The following is a 20,007-nucleotide window of genomic DNA, read 5'->3' on the forward strand; positions in this document are numbered from 1 at the left end:
TTGAGCGGATGTGATATTTTCATTGACTTAACTTTATTTGGCTTTATTGTACGTTTCCTGATGGTGTGAACAGACCGATGTGTGTTTGTAATCCAGGAGTAAAGAACCAATCAGGCTCAACATGTGGTACACGGTCAATTTGGAGCGCTCCAATCGCAAAGGAGAGATCATGGTGAACAAGAAAGACGCCGTTCGAGGAGAGGCACCGGTAAGCAGCCCGCTAACCAGATCCTGCAAATGTTGTCTTGCTTTTAGCATGTGTAGCTTTTGGGCCTATCTGGTATGCTTTGCCGTGCGCGTACTTCCTGTTATTCCATCGACTGCATCATTACAAAAACCTCCATCAACTGTTATTGTTCATGTGCTTGTATTTTTTTTTAGCGATGTTCAACTCTGCCACAACAGGTGGCCAAATGCTCGCATTCAGCTTGTTTAGTGTTCGCTAGTCAGTCAGTTACACCACAACAAAAAAAGGCAAGATGTGGATTGACCCAGCATAATATTTATGGTAATTCAGCACCAATTTTTTTTTTTTCGGAATCCACGATTAGAACCAGCCCCTTTGGCTTTTTGCAAAAAAATCCCAGTCTGACATTCATCAAAGTTTGAGGTATAGCTGCGGATATCGGGGGATACTCTTGACAAGCTGTCAGGAAATCCTGTCAATTCCCCTTTTTTGTCAGCTTTTCATTTCGCTTAGACACCCCGAAGAAAAATAGTTTCAGGAATGCACCTTTACTTACCGTAATTTTTGGACTATAACTCGCGTTTTTTTTTCATAGTTTGGGTGGGGGGGCGACTTATACTCAGGAGCGATTTATATACATATATATGTTTTTATTCACTTTTTTGGGGCATTTTATGGCTGGTACTTATACTCCGATGCGACTTATAGTCCGAAAATTACGGTATATGAAGTCAGACTGTTAATAGGCATATAGCGGCATCACTAAACTCTTTAGTGCAACTGAGCAGGTGCAAACTTTCAAACGGTGGTGAGCCCTTCACCCGATGAGCCGCCATGAGCCGTCCAATTACATTAAGCGGTGTAATTTGCGATTAGAAACACGCATTTTGTTAACTCCCGGCATCTCCTCACAATCAACACAGCAAATTTTCCTCTTGGCTGCTTCCCTGCCGCTACCTTCTTTCATCATCCATATGGTAATTGTGTCTCACTCCTCCAATGAAAGCGGAATATTTTAATAAAATAAGCAAAGAAGGCAGTGGAGGATGGCAATGGTCTGTTGGGACTGTAAGAGATGAGGTGAAGCTAGTTAAAAAGCTTTCGATCCGAGTGACGCCACTCTTCAAATAAAATGTACGCACACGCTGGAATGGACTTAGATATATTTATATCCACGATATATTGCATGCTGGGATTGTTCATCATGCCAAGGACAGCTCGGGCTGGCAGCATGATGAAGCACATACTTTCAAAGGCGCAGACTGAAGAAATAACATTTTTGGTTCAACTCTCACATCATGGCTGCACGTCCTTAAATGAGGCTTATTGAGGGCCACTTTCACAGCGCTCCGTTTTCATCTTCCCAATGAAATTCTTCCTGCATGAGCTTTCAATACGTTTTTTTTTTTAGTTTTTATATGTGCATGTCAAGCAGTTATACAATGACTCGTGCATGCTGCACTGCCTGCCGTCTCACATACTGTATTATCACAGCTCAGGCTTCAGTCCTTCTGTATTTAAAGATCTATTTTGAAATAAACAGTACTGTGCAAAAGCCTCGGGCCACCATAATGTTTGTTGTTTTGGCCATAATGGTCATAAAAACTAGATTGTCACAAAAATTCCAGACCTCCAACAAGTCTGGGCTGCGAATACAGGCGAAAACAATTCATATTGTAGAGTTTTGCATTTGGGACAGTTAGCATGCTGCCATCTTAATAATGGAGGATGGAGAACAGACGGGTGATGTCAAAATGATTCCGATGGTTGGACAATCCCAATGGTGTCATATTGACTCACACTATAAAAAAAATATAGTTAAAATTAAAAAAACAAGGCACTCTTATCCAGAACGTTATCCAAAAGTAATGAAACATATTGAGTTGTTAATTGAAATGTAATTGTTTTCCTCCATTCCTCTACAAAATTAGTATGTTAATTTGTGTAAACGTGCTGTTTCCCATTAGTTCATGTTACATTTTACATTTTATTACAGTACATTTTTAAAAAATCTGTCTCAAACAATGATGCTTTCCAAAAAAGTCAGAACAGGTTGTCAAGTGAATGCTAAGTGAAAATTGAATAATAAGAAGTAATTTGTAATAGAATATGCAGTATATTGTTTTGTAGTGCTAGCTCCCTATTTGCGGACATTGTTTTTTCCAATCTATTTTCAGGTAATTGTTGAAATGTTTATCAGCTGTTGCTGTGCGCTGTTTACATCGTGACCTTGTCAACATGACAGTAAGCTTCAGCTTTACAGATGCCACATCTGTCGTTGTTAACTATGACACATGGTGGTATCACACGCCGTAGTAAAGGTAATTACAGCCCCCTTGACGTACCACCTGTTATCTTTCCCACGGGGGAGGAGGCGGTTATTTTTGGTTCTGTTTTTTTTTTTTAGTACCCGGCAATAATTGAGGAACAGTAGAGTGAAGACAGCAATTTAAAGAGACAAAGTACACGTATGGACAGATCATTGCATGACAAAAACTGAATCAAAGTGCAATCATCTCACAAAATTAGATAATAAAAAAAAAAACACAATCAAAATTAACTTTTATTTTTCATTGTTGTTTCTCCAAAACATAATCAATGACAAATAGCCATATGTGGACGCAAGAAACAAAAAGCATAGACCAGGTGTCACCAACCAAAATTGGATTCAATTAACGTTATAATGTAAATCAACGTTAACGTTTTTTTTCAATTAATGCTAGTCATCAAAACGCTTTGCTTTATTTCGATAGTTTTCTTCAAGTGTTTACATTTTCAAATGATCACTTCTGCGACATTCCTGGGGAATCACAATCTTCATCACTGTGAGCTGCAGGCTGCTCATTAAAAAAAAAATTCAAACTAAACTTTGGTCATATGTTTGGCCTGTGTGCATGAAGGCGCTTAATGTGTGCATGTTGCTGCAGGTTTCGGCATGCCTCACTGTGCACCCTTACCGGTCTTCCAATAACTCTATTCCTCCTTATTTGTTGTTTTCTTTCTCTATAATGTGCTGTCTGGATATAAGAAATCACGCAAGGTAATGAGACAAGTCACACCTTTGCCCATGTTTCATTTTGAGCAATTCACTGTGTTTTCTCACTCCCACCTCTCTTTGTGTAATAATAAAAAAAATAAAAATCTGTGGACCGATAGGCAGCTTTGTGGAATTTCATAAGCCTGTACGTACGTACTCACTGCACTCCGGCAGGGAGCTCTATAAAAACACACTTTGGCTTTCACCTCAGTCCATCTGCTGCGGGGGCGGATGGGGTGTGAAGGTGGAAGGGAAGAAAGAAGCGAAGGCTGCCATCTTTGTGCCCGCCATTGTTTTTAAGCGGCAGCAAATGTCTTCATTAGCCCGGCGTAGGTGGGGATACCAAGTCAAGCCGCGCAGCTGTTGGCTGTGACAATGAAAATGACAGTGAAAAATGTCTCCGCAAACGCCATGGAGGAACTGAGGAGCAAATCCATGTTGTTCTTTTGTAGTCTGCTTTCACTTGTTTTGTAAGCAAGTCCCCCTTCCCCTACTTGCTCTAGACCACAGTACCCCAGATGCACAGGGAGTTTCAGAAAGCTTGATGAAGTCAGCTGTATCCACAAGCGCGTCACTATTTCATCGTATGATATCCCACTTTAGTGCAGTGCTTCTCAATTATTTTCTATTTTCCGCACATCTTATTTAGTACCTCCTCCAAGAAGGGTTTAATTCCTTTTTCAAATAGGTGGATGCAGGAAGGGAGGATTTCCAAATCAGTGGAGAAAAATATCATGAAATATCATGAAATACAATCATAATCTGACAATATAACAAAAATTACAAACTCGTTTAAAAAAAGTTTCAATTAATGTCAAAATATGACATGAAAATAACAATGTTTTTAATCACCCCTATATTTTTATTGTATTCTCTAAGTGTAAGAATCGCTATACACATATATATAATAAAATAAATATTGTTTGGTTAATTAAACATTGATTTTACTTTTCTAACTGCAGCAAATTGTACTAAACATTGATGATGGAAAGGTCTTAATTTATGAGAAGCAGTTTACTCATTCATACTGAACACTACACAGAGTGATTTCCTACTAGCAAAATAACACCAAAACACATTTTCAAGTCACACTTTAAGAATTTGAACATCGCACAATAAAAAGATGAATCATGATGTAATATTCCCATTTATAAAGTATCTCTACTTGTGCATGTAGCAACACAATTTGGGGCTCTGCGCCATTGCCGTCCTGCAGCAGATGACAGCATTGGTGAAGCAGAGCGAATGCACTCACATCTGGGTCCAGCCACCTTGGCCTAAGCCCCCAATAGGTCTCCGTTGGATGCAGTAACACAATCTCAGCTTTAGCCAAGCCTCTCTGCCTCGCGCATTCCAAATCCCTCTCCAGCTCACCTACACAAAGCCTGTTTATTTGTCCTCTTCCATCATTTTTCCAGCAATTAAGTCCATGTTTTTCCACTGGCAATTAGTGGCCCACTTAGGATAAAAATAAAATGTCTTTCCTTACTTGTGTGCCAAGCCGTTTTGCGTTAAATATATTTTACAAAATAATACAGGTGTCTTACCCGTTTTTAGTGGGAACAGGATTGGGTGGGATTGTTTGGAATTTGTGTTAACGTTGAACAAAATATTTTTTTAAATTTTCATTCACTGAATGATGGATGCATCGAAATGACCAACTTTGGCATTATGAAGGTTTACAATTGTTTACAGTGTAGATGCATATGAGGATTGTTCTGCCTTGGTGGAGGTCTGCGGTCCACATAGTGCTGTTCACATTTGGAATGTCTTGAAAAGAAATTCATACCGCAGAGCAATTCTCTTTTGTACTTGCTTTTAATGCCTCACATCTAGAAGATAATTGACCACCCTCTCAGCAGACATAGAAATTAATTACGTTGTAATACATCAACTGCGCTGATGTGTGTTGAGGGCGAGGAAGTGCGGTTATAGCCTCGGCGGGCTCCAAAACGAATATGGATCATTTTAATGCCAGAATCTATTTGTTACAATGGCGTATGTGCAAATGTGCTACATTAATCTCCCACTTTATATATATATCAACTAAAAGGATGCAACTTATTTCAGGCTCACAGGACACAAAACGTATGACTCCATAAACCATCGTGGCCTGAATGGAAAAGCACTGCAAAAACAGATTACTTTTTAAAGCAATCTTAGGAGCATTTTTTTTCCCTCATGAATTTGTTGTAGTTTCCCCAGTTGATACCAATTTGTTATCCTGTCTCATCAGAACCTCCACGTGGACCTAAACCTGAAAGAGTCTCTCTTTGTTGGTGGGGCTCCTGACTATAGTCGACTTGCACGAAGTGCCGCCCTCACAGAAGGCTTCAAGGGAACGATCCAAAAGGTAAATGTTTGCAAGCATTTATTTCCTGAAGGACTGTTGTGACATTTCCTCTGCCTGCGGCGTTTTTACGGTGGAGCCTCTAAAGTTGATTAAAAATTCATAGTTTGAACTACTGTCTTGCTTGCTGTCACATACTTTCCCATGACATTAGATAAAACGGATTTTATTGTGTTTTTCTTGTTTGAGTTTTTGTGACAATTATGGCAACAAAGTATTTGCTGACTTCAGTAAAACATGGCAAACTTGACTAAAGGTCATCAATAAAAACAAGAACGCAATGTGCGCTGTAAAGTTTTCCTCTGCATATTCATTAACTCTTCCGCAGTTAAGCTAGAACTAGCGCAACTAGTGCATATCTTCTTAAAGCTAGTTAAGCAGTCCTTCCCGATATTATATTGAATCACGTTCACCATCAAAGTAATTGTTTTTAGCATCAGTGTTTTTCTTTGTTTTCACTATGTCTTTGTAAAAATATTATGTGACATCCCTCCATGTTTTAATATTCTTAAAATTCCATCCACAGTCAACAAAGGTTTTATTATTTACATTAGGTTTGAATTCAATTTCTATTATATCCAATGAAAACAAAGTGGTTGTTAAGGCAAACAAATTACAAATTGATCAGCATATTCAAATGTGTAGCTTCCTCTGTACTATATAATGACTTATTCTTTTGGCCCATACAAATGTCAAGCAATTCTATATTAGTCGTCAAGTTGTCACTTTATCCACTGTCGTATTAATGTTCTTTTTTACATTCCAAGATCAAAGTGGCACTGCTCATTTGGATTAGCATGCCACGCAATTATTAATAGAATGCTCAAGTCTCTTTTTGTTTGCCTTAGATCTTTCCACTAACAGCATCTTTTTTTAATCATTCCCTTCTCTCGCTCTCCAGTAAAATGACAAAAATAGCCCAGCAGAACAAAGGCAGGATGTTACTGTTTGCATAAACTTGTCATTAGTTCTCTTCTACAAAGTTTCCCTTGACACTTTGGAGAAAACCATAAGCTAAGTGTGGTGTTTGTCTTACGTGGCCACTGGAGAGAAGTTAATTATCTCTAAAAGGTGTTGAGTTCTCAGTATGATGTCGAGTGGAACATACACTTTGTATTACATGAGCGCCAGTTATAATATGAGATGCCGACATCTTGCTCCTTCAGGATTGTATGTGATTTTGCTCTTCTCCTACTAAAGCAAAGTGTAGATGATATGCGGTTTTCCCAAAACATGCAGATTAAAGCAACAGTAAGAAATAATGTTGATGTATTTTTGCTCCGTGGCCCCGCCTCCAATTGTGAAGTATGCCTCATCGTCTAAAACCATCCGGTACATAAATACATTCAAATGTTATGTAGCGCTCCCCTTTACGTGGCATGGATTGATTTGACTCACTGACTTGATTGTGCTTTTGCAATAGATCATTTTGATGGGCACGCCCATCCTCCGAGAAGAAAACGCCCTGCGCTCCCAGAATCTGGCCATGTTCCAGGAGCACGCATGTTCCCGGGAACCCTGCCACAATGGCGGGCGTTGCAACCCCCAGCTGGACACTTATGAGTGTGTGTGCCTCAGTGGCTACTCCGGGGGACACTGTCAGAACAGTAAGTAACTTGGCTCATCTTTTTTTTTCTCATGCTTTTGGACATCTTAAAAGAAATGACTTAACCTATTGAAAATGGACAGATGGGATCTCGTGCGCCACATTTTATTTTAGCAATATTACATAGTTAAACCAATATTATAGTTCTTTAATCCTTAAACTAAAGTAGCACTCTGGAAAATTATGAAGTGAATCAACGAGCACTTCAGCAACAGGCGACTCCATGTACTTTATATCATACCTGCCTGAGAACTTTAAATGAACCGTGGCTCGATGCATCTTAGAATAACATCCCCCGCCTCTACCATTAACCTTGCGCACGTGGTCGTCTGTCCTTTTCACGTTAATTAAATATGTAGCGGCACTCCCGCGTCGGCTCTGATGACCGTATCTTCCTCCTTATTGATCGGTGTGAGCTCATCTCCTCAACAATCCCCCGCTCTCCCATCCTGCCCCTTCCTTCACAGCCATTTACGAGAAGTCTGCCGGGACTGACACGGAGGCCGTTGCCTTTGACGGCCGGACATTCATCGAATACCACAACGCCGTCACAAGGAGGTAAGGAAGAGGACAAGAGCATGTCCCCATTTGAGCCTAATGCATCCTAATTGCCATATTAACTGAATAAACTATGTGTCTCGCCCCTCCCTCACTAAGCTGTGATGACAAGCTTGATGATATCATCAGCTCAGACGCTTCAAGGGGACTAGCAGCGAGCTAATGGGCTTTCTTTTAACACTGTTTCACAAAGTACCAAGACATTAGACAATCAAAGTGTTGCCCTGAGTAAACTATGTTGTTGTTTTGCATAATGACAGTTGTGAGACTCGCGTTATCTGACATTTTACAAGAAGATAAAGCTGATGGCATCAATGTAAAAGCGCTTTGGGGAACTACCCAAGAAAACACAAGCTTATGTCTCGCTAGGCCGCCGGTTTGACATTTCTACGCCTTCAGAGTGAAGATTGCCGCAGGGGTTATTAGAAACAATATCTAAACAGAGAAAACACACTGTCTGTCTTTGTGCGTTGTTTGCTTCGTCCAGTATTAGTCTTGACCTCTTCTGTCTTTGTGTGTCTGTTCTCACATCAAATGTCCCTCACTGTCTTTCCTCTCCCACCATAGCCAACTGACCAATGAGATCCCAGAGTAAGTAGACAAAATGTCTATTAAGAAATTGCCCAGCTTCAAATCAAGCCAAACTAACAGCAACAAAACTGTCCATTTTTTTAATAATTAACAAAACCCAAGACACTAAAAAATCCAAAACCTTTCCGGTCATATTGTCATTTATATGCAGACAATAACCATCCCAACTCCATTCAGTTCACCTCCATATTTCAGTTTGAGCGATTTCTTTCTTTTCAAGACATTTTGCAGTGTCATTAGATCCTTTCTGTTCCTCTCGTCCTCCTCCAATGCAAAGACAAGCATGAATGTGTGCATGATAAGCATTGCGCCTGTACCCTAGAGAAATTCAAATGCTTTATCGAAAACGTGCAATATTTTATGCATGGTTCATATACAAGATGAACTGCCATGCATTTTTGCACTAAATGCTGTTAGCTGGAATGTGGAACATGAAGTAGAAGAGACCCCCCCCCCTCTTGAAAAACAGCAAGAATATACTGACCTAGTTTCTTGTGCTTGTACAGTTTATTATTTGATCATTAGCCTGGTAAGTACTGTAACCCCAATGTAGAAAAAGCTTACTAGATTCCAGACCAAGGTTTTTTATCTGTTTTTTTTCTCCCCAAAATCTATTATGAGGAATAATTAAATTCCCTACAGGCCCTGGATAAAGGCACCAACATATTAATCACAGATGTAAGCCTCCACCCCCCCACCCTTGTAGAGAAGACCTCCAGTTGCGAGCTCTTGCAGTGTGTATCCACAGGTATCAATCCCACTTAACAGGAGGCGGGACAGCGGCTCCTCGGAGCCAGACTGTCAAAAGTTGAATGGATGTCACATTTGGTAAAAAGCCACAATGAATTGGAGTCTAAGTAAGCGGAGCTGGGGCGCAGCGCTCCGCAGGTGCACGGATCAATTCAGCTTGATTTGATTTTGTCATGGAAATGAATACATTTCTCACAGAGGCCATTAAGTGCCTTTTCGAGGGCGCAAAGTCAAATGTTCACCTCGGGTTAATGGTACTACCACTCGGAGCATCCTTTGAGCTGGCTTTGCCCGTGTCTAAAAAGCGTAGGTCGATTTGGCTCGAGGCCCATTATTTCAATGACAAATCATATGTGGCAATGACTCCCAGCCGCTATGGCACTTGACCCCATTTTTTGACTAGTGTGTCTTATTCACCACTCAAGTTAATTGATGCTACTCTGTGGCATACTTCCCTGTTCAGAAAATTGGCTGCTGGCTGAATGAGGTTATGCTAGGTGGAGATCCTGATCATGAATACACTTTACATGTCCATTAAAAGATGCTTGTTTCCGGGGCATTGTGGCACATTAGCCACCTTGATCCAATAGCGCTGCCCTAGAGAGCTTGCGTTCATGGTCGCTGTGTGAATGAGGCACTACACGATGGATATTCGGGGGAATTGTCTTGATTGCTGAATCGGGAAAACAAAAACCGGCGCAGTGATTATAGGTTGCAGTAATGTGGTACATAACAGCTTGCAATCTTACAGTAAAATCCTTTTCCAAGAAGTAATTATATTTCACCAATTAAATGTGTTAAAAAGCTGTGCTCAAAGCAAAACAAAGAGACCCGCGAGACTGAACTAATTGTCTTTGCATTCAGTTGCACAAATCAACTGTAATAAAATTGTAAGTGGATCCTATTGTTTCTTGTGACATAAGAGTTAATTTTAAGGCAAATGCAGTGGAGTTGGAGTCAAGTTAAATCCAGTGCCTGCATGCTGCCAACCTCACTCTAGTCCCTAAAATCTAAAACGTGGAGGGTAGCGGCTTTCGAGGACCACTGATTTACCATAGTAGCTTTTATCTGCCGTGGTTTTCTTGCACTAGTGCCACATGGCTGACAACGGTAATAATCTAAAACCTGTTTTGTTGGGACTCGACAATTTGACTGTCAGCAAACTTGACAACCAACTGTATTTCTTTTGGCACCCTTGGATGATTGTTTGAGATAAAGTTTCAGTGAAACAGTTGATGCAGAAAGGACATTGCAAAATACTGGGACTACAAAAGATTTCCTGGAAAAAATGAATTGGGTTAAGAAACCATATCTGAGAATAAAATACATCAATAATTTAGACCATTGAACAGGGTAAGCGGCATAAAAAATGGATAGATTAATTGTGGGAGCCATTTTTGTGTGACGTAAAATTCCGCATGGTCAACAAAAATTTGGGGGGTCAACAAGCAATCGGTTGTTTTAAAATGGCCATTCCGAGTGGCACACCTATGATTACAACGGAGGATAGCGACAGTCGCCATGGTGGATATTGTAGTGGAGCACTTTAGCTTTTCTCAGCTTTAGATCACAACAACCCTCCTTCCCTTTGTCCTTCTGGCCTCTCCGCTTACCTTGCATGCCGTTGACTTTCTCCCCTCCCCCCTTTGCCTGAAGTCCCGAGTCTGTGGAAACCCCATCTGACCAGAGGTGAGTCTCTCGGAGCTTTAAGACTTGCGGTCTCTCATTTCTCATCTCCCATCTTCTTCTTAGACAAACCCTCCCCATTTGCTCAGCGGGCTAAATCTCCCTCCGTGGATGCAGCATCGTTTTAATCACGGCAAATTACAACGATGAGTCGCACTGAACCTCTCCACGCACTTGACTTCATCCAAATTCAAGGCTCTGATAGCGGCACTGGATCCAGAGTCTCCGAGACACTCCCGCCAGTGCGCTCTTGACTGTATTTTACACTCTGCTGCCACCTAGAGTCAAACTTGGAGTAGAGACCCATTGAGCATAGTGCTTTCAGAGAATTTGAACACGTGTTAGTAGTAGATAAAATCCAACCATTTATAAAAACAGAGGCAACGACACAGTAGCAGTCTCGGAAGTCAGCGGCGTATATGAGATTTCCAAACCTCGCATGCACGCCGTTGTTTTATTCATGATATATTCAGCTCACTTAATAACCTTGAACTTATCACTGACAAGCTGCTCGGATGGAGATTTATTGGTCCCTGTAAGCTCTTTGAGGTTTTGCCAGAAGAGGATTCGCTGAGCTTTATTTGTTTTAGTTTTTTTTTTCCTCTTTCTTTATGGGGAAAAATACGATACTTTTAAATCATTCCATTTTTGTTGGTTTTTCTTGTAACCTCAGCAGATTCAGATCATGAATAAGCTTTAAATCCGGGATATATTTTTAAAATAGAGACATGGGGGTCAACTTTGTTTGTATATAAGAAATATACAATAAAACAGTCATTTTGTTTCTGCTGAGGTGAACCACATTATTGTTGTTCCTTGACGAGCTGATAAATATTGCCTCATCTCTCTTCATAGTGTACCTCTTTATTTCTGCACATCGAAAAGCACTCCCACGAGCCTCTGTTTTTTCCACGCTGACTCCTGCGCCATGTCATCTGTCTCGTCTAATCTTTTTTACCCAGGTCTTGGTGTTGTTTTTTTCCATCCATGTGCCACTGGTTGTTTGTTGTCCTCACCTTGTCTTTGTGTTTAAATACCCTTTGAGGGAGGTGGATTATAGCCGTGTTCCAGATGTACTAACAATTACACGGATACCGATTGATGGTGTGCACACAAAATTGTACATACGAACACACACGCCAGCAAATGGTCGGATTTTTAATAGATGGGGTGTCCGTTGTCACCCGACCGAGAAAACATCAAGAACACAAGCTGTTTTTGTTTTGTTTTTTGTTTGTTTTTTTAATATGCTAGTATGGTGATTGTAAGTGCATCCTTGGCCGTTCCGTGCAGTGCCACTTCGGGGATAGCATCTTATCTTCACTCTCCCAGATTGTTAGCGGGCAAGAGTCTGAAGATCAAACATGCCACTGAAGACAGACACAAGAAGAGAGGGTGCGAACCACTCCCGCTCAGTAGACAAACAACCCCCTGCTACACTTAAACACAGTCTGCATTCCGAATGCTCCCCAATACGCAATGTGGATAAAGGACTTGAGATGGTGCTCATAGTTTTGTGAATCTTCCAAAGACATCCTATTGGATAGTATGAAAACGCCAACGAAAAAGCAATGATGCTTGCTTCACAGAGGTCTTTGGCAAGTCCAATTCCGAATTGTGCCTTTTCACTTTAGAGGTTCCACTGTGTTTTGCAACATTCAACCAATCGTCCTCCCTGGAAATGAATAATATTCCGTACTTTTACTATCAAGCTACCTTGCTACTCACCAACCTATGTTTGGACTAGGTTGCTCTCCTATTTGAACTCTTCAGCAACTGAAACAATATCAACATGTCATTCACGCTTCCGTTGTTCTGCCCCTAGCGAAAAGGCTCTGCTGGTGAACAAATTTGAGCTGAGCATTCGCACGGAGGCGACCCAAGGCCTCGTGTTGTGGAGCGGGAAGGGGGTGGAGCGTTCCGACTACATCGCTCTGGCCGTCGTGGACGGTCGTGTTCAGATGATGTACGACCTGGGCTCCAAGCCAGTGGTGTTGCGCTCTTCAGTGCGCGTCGACACCAACCGCTGGATACGCATCAAGGCTAGCAGGTGAGTTGTGCTGTAGCAGCGAGCAAAGGCTTTCTCACTTTGATGGGATTACACTTCATCCATATTCTATTCCTGTCGCTGCGATCCCTTGCATCAATCCTCTGATGCGCTGCGAGTTGACAGATTAGTCTCAGATTAAGGTTATTTCCACGCCTGGTCATGCTTGAGCGCGATGCGCATTGCAGAACCAGTTCTACAGATGCATTAATGAATGGTGAGGAAGGAAGAACATGCAGCAGCACTTAGGCTCCACATGGGAAAATTAAATAATAATGTCATTAAAATTGCATGAAGCCGAATCCCAACACACACAGATGTATCTTGAAGATCACGCTCCTAGCGTGACAGCTGATGCCACACTTTGGGAATTTAGTTCAAAATTACATTTGCAATTAATCAGATTACCACAAATTAGATGAGAGCGGGGCAAACCTGGAGCTTTTTATACCCTCTCAGTGAGCTCTGCGCCTTCCCCTTTGGGTAATCAAGTTTTGCGGGAAAATAGTGTTCATTTGACTGTACCACTTGCGTATACAGTATATATATATACTCTGATGTATATATATGAAAACATCAGAGCACACAAAGAGCACAGGCCTCTACTATGGCACATACTACCTCATACCAACTGATCGATCAAATGTACAATACTTTACAATCTTATGATTGTAAATAATGTAACAAAACATTATATGGTAGATTTATTCATTCATTCATCCGAACCGCTTATCCTCATGAGGGTCGCGGGTGTGCTGGAGCTGACTTCAGGCAGTAGGGGGGGGACACCCTTAACTGGTCGCCAGACAATCGCAGGACACACAGAGACAAACAACCAGCGGAACTCTCACTCCCACCGACGGGCAATTTGGAGTGGCCAATGTGGGAGGAAACCGGAGCACCCAGAGAAAACTCACGCAGGCACGGGAAGAGCATGCAAACTCCACACAAGGAGGGCCAGAAGGTGGAATCGAACCCGTGACCTCTGAACTGCGAAGCGCACGTGCTAACCAGTGCTCCTCCATGCAGCCCTATATAGTGTTAATGATTAAAAAGAAAAACAGTAGTATCCCCTACTGCAGGGGTCATCAACATTGTGCCCCTCATGACCACATGAGTAACCTGCGGAGCTGTTCTAGAAATAGCTCACCGGTGATAAGGCATCGTTGTAGAAAGGATTGTTTAAAAATGCAAACAATACTGTCAGAGATCCATGAAAAAAGTGGTGTGGCATATATTTATCCATTTTCTAATTATTGTAAGACATCATTAACACGATCACTGTGTAAAAATGAAATTATTTAACATTAATAACAAATACTAATATTCTTAAGAGCATTTTGATTAAATGGGGCAATGCAAACTTGTATCAAATTGGTAGTCCTTCCTTCTCACTAATTAGTACCAAAGTAGCTCTCATTTTCAAAAAGGTTAGTGACCCCTGCCCTGCAGTAATCTCAGGAGATAAAAAATGGTGTGCTTTCGGGGGTGATAAAGTAATGAAAACGTTAGATTGTCAATGTTAAGCATCAACTGCTTTTAACTGAAATCTGAATCAGAAATTATTTGTCATTACAAAGTCCTGCACACACATCCGATATTGGATCATTTTCAATCTAATCCACCAAGAGTCGTGTTTCCTGTAGTTCTTAAGTGTCAAACTCAAGGCCCAGGGGCCAGATACGGCTCGTCACATCAGTTTATGTGGCCCGCAAAGACAAATTGTACATCGACTACAAATTGTCTTCACTTAAAATAAATAGAGATATTGCTAGCGATTTTTACTACATTCATCTTTTTAAAATATTCACAGTTTTTACTCGTCTCTGATTTCAAAACTAGCAATTCATCAATTTGTTGTGTCGCCTATACTGTATATAATATAAGGCATTCACAGATATTATGGCCCTTTGAAGGAAACTATGACGACAATGCGGCCCGCGAAAAAAAAGAGCTTGACACCCCTGCTCTAGTTGCACATGTTGTTCGAAGCCGTTAGAAGATGAGAGAGGAGCAAGATTGACGTCTCCATTGACCGTTGTTGTCATGATCACAGTCGCTCAAGTTTGCTACGAGCTTTTATGAAAGTAAACAAGCAGCTGTAGTTTTCCAACAGCTGGCAGTTAGTCCATCGGCGAGTAACACATACAGAATGATTGGTTCAGTTCCTGTCTCATTTAGTTGTCTCTCTCACTTCGCTGTACTTTTTAACATCGACTCGGATCCTCTTGATGTCTCCTTCTGGAAAACACTCTTCTTGCAGCTCCATTGCAATCAGAGCCGACATTTTTCAATCAACAAAAAGCAAGGCGTGAAGGCGCAAACAACAGGCGCAGATAGATATACGTTTACGCCTCCTCCGATGAAAGTCACAGCCAAAAGCGCTGAAAACAATCCACAACGGGTTTACACAACACACAATCCACATTAAATGACAAAAAGGGTGGAAAAGTGAAAATAAAAGACCTGATTTTAACTGCCAGCCTTAAGGCTCCATCTTTGATTCTCAAATATTCAATTCATCTGGATTAGACATAACATGTTAATTTGTGGATAATTCTCTTCACAATTCATCATTCAAAAAAAATGCATATAACCTCCTTGGCAAAGCCAAAGATGCAGCTCATATAGCCCGGGGCTTTACTATAGAAAGGCAGCGTGCAGTGATTGTTGTGCATGGCAATATCACATTAAAGGATTCTGTCATTAGAAACAAATTAACTGCTGGAAATTTGAGCGTGACCCATTTATCACCTTCAGCCTGCTGGACATTAATTAGCTTTCAACGTGGCTGTCGATTTAAGTACGGGGGATAATTACATTGCTTCCGTTGTGTAAGAAAGCGGCGATAATTGATCACTCAACATCCATACCAAGCAAAGAAACAGTTCATGTCTGTCTCATCCCTGGCACGCTTAGAGGCACACGAGATAATTTGAATGTTGACGGCGGTGTAAATCACAGCATGTGTAGTTATAGTGCCACAATCTGTGTTGCTTGCCGTTTTAATGATGCCCCCTCAGTTGGAATGACACTTTAGTGGGTTCAAATTATCCCCGTCGTCACAATCCCTGAGCGTGCGCTCCCAGCCACCTTGTATGAACGCTACTCCTGCGGCATCTGTTTGCTGCTAGGCGGGCCCATTTAGAACGCTGCTTGGCAAAGGCGTTTATGGGGGTGCTTAGTGTGCTGCCAGCGGAGCTGTGGAGTCATGATGCTTCAGATTAAATTAAAAAACGTTTTACAGCTATTGAGTATGACACACTTGCTTCTAAACAACAACCCTGTCCTCCGCAGAGCGCTACGAGATGGATCGCTACAAGTCGGCAATGAGGCAGCAGTGACAGGATCGTCGCCTTTGGCGGCAACTCAGCTGGACACGGACGGAGCGCTTTGGCTGGGTAGGCGGCCACACTTGAATAGAGAAATGGAGAAATATAGCATTTGCTCCTGAGGATGTCTACTAAAATTCGCTCCATCAAGAGAAGTCTTTGCTCCAGCTGAGCCGGTTCCAGTGGTTTTCTCATCTGTGGGCCCGTGCAAATGCACGGAATTAATGTTTTTGTACGTCTTTAAAATAGCATTAAAAGCCATTAAATGGATTTAGCGAAGATTTAGGACTTAAATGCTATTGCAACAAAGGCATACCAAAAAATGTGGTGGTTCTGGTCAACTTTTGTATTTTGGGGCTTTTTACAGTCGAAAGGCATTATCATGTGTACCAAGCTGAACCAAATCTTTCATCTTACTAGAGCCAATGGAGGTGTGTTCTTGCATTCAGGTGACAACATCAAGTCAATTGCAACAACTGAGCCCTGCAGCAAGGAGATATGATCCTCTAATCCTTCCATCGAGGGCCCTTCTTTTCAAATCCCCTTTTCACCATCCGTCATTAATTCGACGGTAATGCGCGTGAAATTAGGCCTGTCGATCCCCGGTTTCTAAGGGGCCCAATCCGATTAAGATGTCCGGGACTGAAGAGGTAAAGAGCTTTTGACAGGAAAGTGAACTCTGAGCCCAGCGGATAAGTCGGGGGGACATCACTGATGAGGAGAATGTACGAGCCCTGATCCAATAGGACATTGTGACTATTTTAAGAAAAAGTTGCTAATAAGTTGAGAAAGAAGACTAGTTTGACTGAGCACAAGTGTAACTCAAAATCAAACATATTGTAAGAGAATAGGAGCCGTCCAACACGAGCCATCTAGGTCACCGTGTCTCTTCAAAGCATATGAAAATCCATTTAAAATTGGATTTAAATGGAAAAGGTGCTAAAATAGAAAGCAGAATGGACTGAATCAATCCTTTTGAACTCCAAAACTGTGAAGTTCATATTAGACAATAACCATTCCAGTCTGTTCATGCTGAGATTAAATCACATTGACAGCCCTCAAAAAGGTTACTTTCCAATTTAGATATCAAAATCTAAAATTTTGCCTTTACCAAGATAATAATGCTCAGTTTGGATTGGCACTGTGAGATGTTCATTTTACAATATTCTAATTGTTGTACTTTTAGTGTATTGCATCTGCTTCTGAAATTTGTTTGATTTGTCATGGTTCGAGCATCTTGTCTGCTGTCGTCCTCAGGCGGTCTGGAAGAAGTGGCGGTGGCACGTCGGCTGCCCAAGGCCTACAGCACGGGCTTTGTGGGCTGCATCAAGGACGTGCTGGTGGATGGCGTGGAGCTTCACCTGGTGGAAGACGCCCTGAATAGCCCCCAAATATTACATTGTCCGGCGGCCAAATAAGCAGGCACGGAAAAAACACTGCGAAATGAAAAAGCAAATCAGTCAATACGCAAGAAATCCTCCTCGTCTTTTCCACTCAATCCATAGCACCCATGTCTCCTGCTGTAATTGTTTTCTATTTTTGTATACTGTTCATCAATTATTTTTGGTGCGGGGAGAAAATGTTTTCAAATTTCTTGTTGGTTTTTTTTTCACAATTTCCTTTAATCTGCACCTACATTCACATGTCCATTGCCTTTTTTTTAAATCAACGTTTAAAACATTTTCGGTGTAATAGTTTTGCTGTTAAGTCTGTTGCCAAGGTAACCAAAAAGGTTGCTTATTGACTTTACTCATGACTTGAATTCTGGTGTTGATTGTTACTTAATCCCTTGTTGTGGTACCATATCGTCATTTCTATTCCCCCAAATTCTTTTAACATACAATAATATATATACTATATACATGTTATATAATACTACATTCCCTCACCACCTCCCAACTCATTGTATTTCTCTAATGGAACTCTTTGAGATCAGTCAAGCTGCTACGGTGACAAAGTACAAAAAAAAAAAAAAAATCCACTCCCATCGCTCTTCACAGCACCAAAAATTTATTAATTTGAAACTGATACCGATATTTACTGGAACTGAAGCCTGTCAGACTCTAACACATCTAACATCTGGAACAAAGTCTTATGAATAATTATAGAGTTTATAAATAATACCAGAGACTGTGAATATTAGAGGTGGCTTCTCCTCAGAGAGAGGCATGTATTTTTTTTTCATCAAATTATCACTCATGATGACCACTATTAATGCATGGACGTATGCAGTGTCAATTGTTTTGTCTTTAATCCCGCAAAAGAAACACATGGAAAAAAAAACAACCTTTCTTCCCTCTACAATAGCAAAGGTATCGGTTCATTGTCCAAAGCTTTTTCCAGGTATTACACAAGAATCTTGAATGGTGCAAAAGGGGGAAAGTTGTTCTCCGGGAGGATGGAAAAAAGAGCAACGCAAGGAAAAAGAGACGATTATTCTGGCATGTATTTTGCCCGACAAATCAACAATCAACAAAAGACTTGAGTTCCCTTTTTTTTATATTCCACATTGCTGGAAGAATCCGATGCGGCTGTTGAGAGAGACTGCGACTCTTGTTGAAGCCATAACAGCCACAAATCAATGTTAACTAACATACTGTAGTAGCGCATGGGTTTGTAACATTCAGCGACGCAACGAGGAACTGCTGAACCACAATAAGCTGTGATGACTGATATCTTCTTTTGATATGAGATCTTTGGCAATATATTCTATAACAAAATCTGTTTTGTGGTTGGGTAGCAAACGGTCTTGTTGGTTTACTTTCTTAATGTTCCCCCTCTGAAATAATCTGGCAACCATTTTTTTTTTTTATGTACAGGCCACCTGTTTTAAGTGTAAATTTAGCTAAATGTGTTATCTGTGGAGGTCTGTTTGTTTGTTTTAGTAATATACACTGGAGCCATGTCTCTTCTTCCACACTTTGATAAATGTACATGGGGGAGGGATGTCACTAAAGCTATAATATAACTGTCGTGCATAATATCAGGTGAAATCAGGAAGCCCTTTTCTGGTGTATCAAGCCACATTGCAATTCCAACACTCGCTCTCTATATCTTATTTTGGCCACCCTGTTCTTTGGTTTGGATCCATTGAGGTGGCGACACCTTAAAAAAATATACATACATGTATATTGGTATGTGACACCAGACAATAATGCCACATGATTTAATGTCAACTCGGAATTGCCTTTAAAGCCACCAGTCACCTTGACTCTAAGCATCGTCCTTATTTTAGCCGATTGATAAACTCCATCCCCATATAATAGGAATAATAATGACAGATAGTGATAGTTAAAAAAAACACGACAAGAGGAATGTTCAGATCCTCTCTTCTGTTCCTTATTTATATCTAAAAGTGGGTGTAAGCGACTGTCTGATCACAAACTTCTTAAAACGGCAGTGCATTGAGTAAAAGTGGCATGACCTGAACATTACTAACTTTATGACCTTTGTCTTGTGTTCTTACCATCATGAAATAAAATGTCAACCAAAATGGAGTTCATTCTTGTCATTGTTTATTTTATTTTTTGAGGGGTGGGCTTTAAATATTTTGGTTTAATAATACAGTATTTCAGAATTTGATGGTGCCAAAATGCTGATTTCAACAAATTGTCATTTTTATAATGCACGATGATGAAAGATTTAAAACAAATCAATTAAGATGTGAGCAAAATGTAAAAGTGAGCTTTCATTTGAGAAGTTTCACAAATAATTCATAATTCAATAGTGAAGTGTAGTTCATGCTACCTCCTGCCTCCGGAACGCAATAGTATTTAATCATTGGCATACAAGTACGGTCATTTGCATGAAATGGCTTTACTGTACTTAATGTTGTGTGCGTCTAGGTCAATCTTTCCTAACTT

The 20,007-nt window shown here is 40.8% G+C and overlaps 1 protein-coding gene across 2 annotated transcripts in view; it reads left to right on the top strand.

Annotated features, from left to right (window-relative positions):
• agrn (agrin) overlaps positions 1-19,641 on the top strand; it is a 175,190-nt gene extending 155,549 nt beyond the window's left edge. For both annotated transcript variants that reach the window (XM_061264995.1, XM_061265006.1), the window contains 7 exons: positions 97-208; positions 5,461-5,577; positions 6,998-7,181; positions 7,648-7,738; positions 12,591-12,815; positions 16,110-16,213; positions 17,402-19,641. In XM_061264995.1, the coding sequence (XP_061120979.1) occupies positions 97-208; positions 5,461-5,577; positions 6,998-7,181; positions 7,648-7,738; positions 12,591-12,815; positions 16,110-16,213; positions 17,402-17,562 (994 nt within the window). In that variant the 3' untranslated portion in view covers positions 17,563-19,641. The remainder of the gene's footprint in view (positions 1-96; positions 209-5,460; positions 5,578-6,997; positions 7,182-7,647; positions 7,739-12,590; positions 12,816-16,109; positions 16,214-17,401) is intronic.
• Positions 19,642-20,007: the final 366 nt, after the last annotated feature.

This window comes from Syngnathus typhle, linkage group LG2, assembly GCF_033458585.1.
Source record: "Syngnathus typhle isolate RoL2023-S1 ecotype Sweden linkage group LG2, RoL_Styp_1.0, whole genome shotgun sequence".
NCBI lineage: Eukaryota > Metazoa > Chordata > Actinopteri > Syngnathiformes > Syngnathidae > Syngnathus > Syngnathus typhle.